The sequence below is a fragment of the Physeter macrocephalus genome, unplaced genomic scaffold, assembly GCF_002837175.3.
Source record: "Physeter macrocephalus isolate SW-GA unplaced genomic scaffold, ASM283717v5 random_12900, whole genome shotgun sequence".
NCBI classification, from domain to species: domain Eukaryota; kingdom Metazoa; phylum Chordata; class Mammalia; order Artiodactyla; family Physeteridae; genus Physeter; species Physeter macrocephalus.
Genome location: NW_021158183.1, coordinates 1 through 1384, shown reverse-complemented (window position 1 = coordinate 1384; position 1384 = coordinate 1). Strand labels below are relative to the sequence as shown.

The following is a 1384-nucleotide window of genomic DNA, read 5'->3' as shown; positions in this document are numbered from 1 at the left end:
AGAAGCTCAGGGAGCGCACACCCGTGCCGCCCTCTCGGGAGCACAGGGGCCGGATGTTCTGGTGACCCTGGCGCAGATCCAGGAAGGAGACGTGGGACTGGGAGCCCACCGCGTACAGGGACAACTCATCGCAGTAGGTCAGGCACACGTTCTCTCGGCAGTAGGGCAGCCTGATGGACAGCAGCCTGGACAGGTTGCTCCGGGCTTTCCACAGGTGGAAGTAGCCGTCCAGGGACACGGCTCCCAGCTCCTGGTTCTTGCCACTGAAGGCCAGGGCCCGCACCTTGCGGTTACTGGGGTTGGTGCTGGCCCTGGGGATGGTCTCCACGTCCCTGGGACGGATGTGGGCGTACACGGGGAGGCCCGCGTCGTTGTGCCAGGCGATGCTGCCGTGGAACATGTCGGGATCCATCCTCCAGAGCGCCACGGTGCCGTCGCGGGAGCCGCTCACGGCCACCGTGTCGCTCATCCAAGCGATGGCGAAGATCCAGTCCTTGTGGCCGTGGCGGTCGCCCAGGCACACGGGGTCCAGCGTGGGCAGCTGGTAGACGGCCAGGCTGTTGGGGTTCTCGCCCCCGGTGGCCAGAAGCGTCTTGGAGGGATTCAGCTGGATGGCGTGGATGCCGCAGCTCGGCTGGGCGCGGGCCGACCCGGGCCAGCGGTCGCGCATCAGGGGGATGCGCGTGATCTGGCCCGACTGCACGTCCACCACGAAGAGCGTGTTGCACTTGGTGCCGCACACCACCTGCCTGGCGTTCAGCCACTGCGACGCGAACACCTTGTTGAGGGTGCCCAGCGCCAGCTCGCGCTCCCTCAGCAGCTCGGGCAGCTTCTGCACCGCGTAGCCGCGCAGCTCGCCCTCGAAGCCCGGGAGCCCGGCGCGGCCCCGCGCGCCCACCTCACGTCCCTTCAGGTAGTGCAGCAGCGAGCGCCGCGCCGCCGGCCGCTTGGGCTTCTTGGGAGGCAACGGCCCGTGCCCGTCCGCCGCCGCCGCCGCCGCCGAGCCCATCGACAACGAGCCCGCGGCGGCCGCCTCGAGCGCCGGCGCTTTTCGCTTCCTGCTACCTGTTTGCCTCAGGGCCATAGTGGGCGGCGGGCGAGCGGCGGCGGCGGCGGCGGGGGACCGGGGCGGCCGCGGGGCGCGGAGCCGACCGAGTCCGGACCGCGGCGGCGGCGGCGACTGAGGCGAGGGCGGCCGGGCCGGGCGACGAGAGGCGGCCGGGGGGAGCGGAGCGCGGTCGGCGCTCGGCGGCGAGGGTGGCGGCGGCGCGAATCGAAGCGAGGGCGGGAAGCGCGGCCGGCGGCCCGGCGGGAGCGAAGTCGGCGTGGGACGAGGACGACGCGGGGGGCGAGTGTGAGGGGGCGGAGGCGGCGGGAGGGGCGG

At 72.8% G+C, this 1384-nt stretch overlaps 1 protein-coding gene across 1 annotated transcript; it reads right to left on the bottom strand.

Moving 5' to 3' along the window:
• Nucleotides 1-6: 6 nt before the first annotated feature.
• On the bottom strand, nt 7-1084 carry LOC112063347 (DDB1- and CUL4-associated factor 12-like protein 2; the record flags this gene model as incomplete). Its single annotated transcript, XM_024118208.1, has 1 exon — nt 7-1084. A coding segment is annotated over exon 1 (1078 nt), but the record flags the coding sequence as incomplete, so codon positions are not given.
• Between the last annotated feature and the right edge of the window lie 300 nt (nt 1085-1384).